General features: G+C 45.0%; 1 protein-coding gene across 1 annotated transcript in view; it reads left to right on the forward strand.

Annotated features, from left to right (window-relative positions):
• EMH_0089740 (DNA topoisomerase I, putative) overlaps window positions 1-92 on the forward strand; it is a gene marked incomplete at both ends in the record, with an annotated part of 972 nt that extends 880 nt beyond the window's left edge. Inside the window, one exon of the mRNA XM_013501465.1 lies at window positions 1-92. Within this exon, the coding sequence (XP_013356919.1) occupies window positions 1-92 (92 nt within the window).
• Between the last annotated feature and the right edge of the window lie 404 nt (window positions 93-496).

A 496-nucleotide genomic window follows, 5' to 3' on the forward strand; every position in this document is an offset into this window, starting at 1 on the left:
GGACGCCTCTCCTCCCCCATCAGCAGCAGCAGCAGCAGCAGCAGCAGGAGCAGCAGCAGGAGCAGCAGCAGCAGCAGCAAAGAAAGAAATAAATAGACCTTCTGCTTCTCCCTCTCCTAGTTTACCGAGAAGAAGAAACAAATACACAAAAACAGAAGAAAACTTTGAACCTATTTCTCGGTGGTGGGAAAAAGATCTATCACAGCTTGAAAATAATCTTGTACAGGTTAGGGTTTAGGGTTTCTGAGGGTTTAGGGTTTTTGAGGGTTTAGGGTTTAGGGTGTTATAGGGTTTAGGGTTTTTATAGGGTTTAGGGTTTAGGGGGGATAGGGTTTAAGGGGGGATAGGGGGTAAGGGGATCTAGGGTTTAGAGGGGTCTAGGGTTTAGGGTTTGGGGTTTTCTTAGGGTTTAGGGTTTTGTATGGCTAAGGGTTTAGGGTTTAGGGTTTGTGGTTTTCTAGAATGTATTGTTTCTGCGTTTTGTGTTTTTACGTGT

The sequence above is a fragment of the Eimeria mitis genome, genomic scaffold (assembly GCF_000499745.2).
Source record: "Eimeria mitis Houghton genomic scaffold, Emh_scaff6927, whole genome shotgun sequence".
In the NCBI taxonomy this organism is placed as follows: Eukaryota; Apicomplexa; class Conoidasida; order Eucoccidiorida; family Eimeriidae; genus Eimeria; species Eimeria mitis.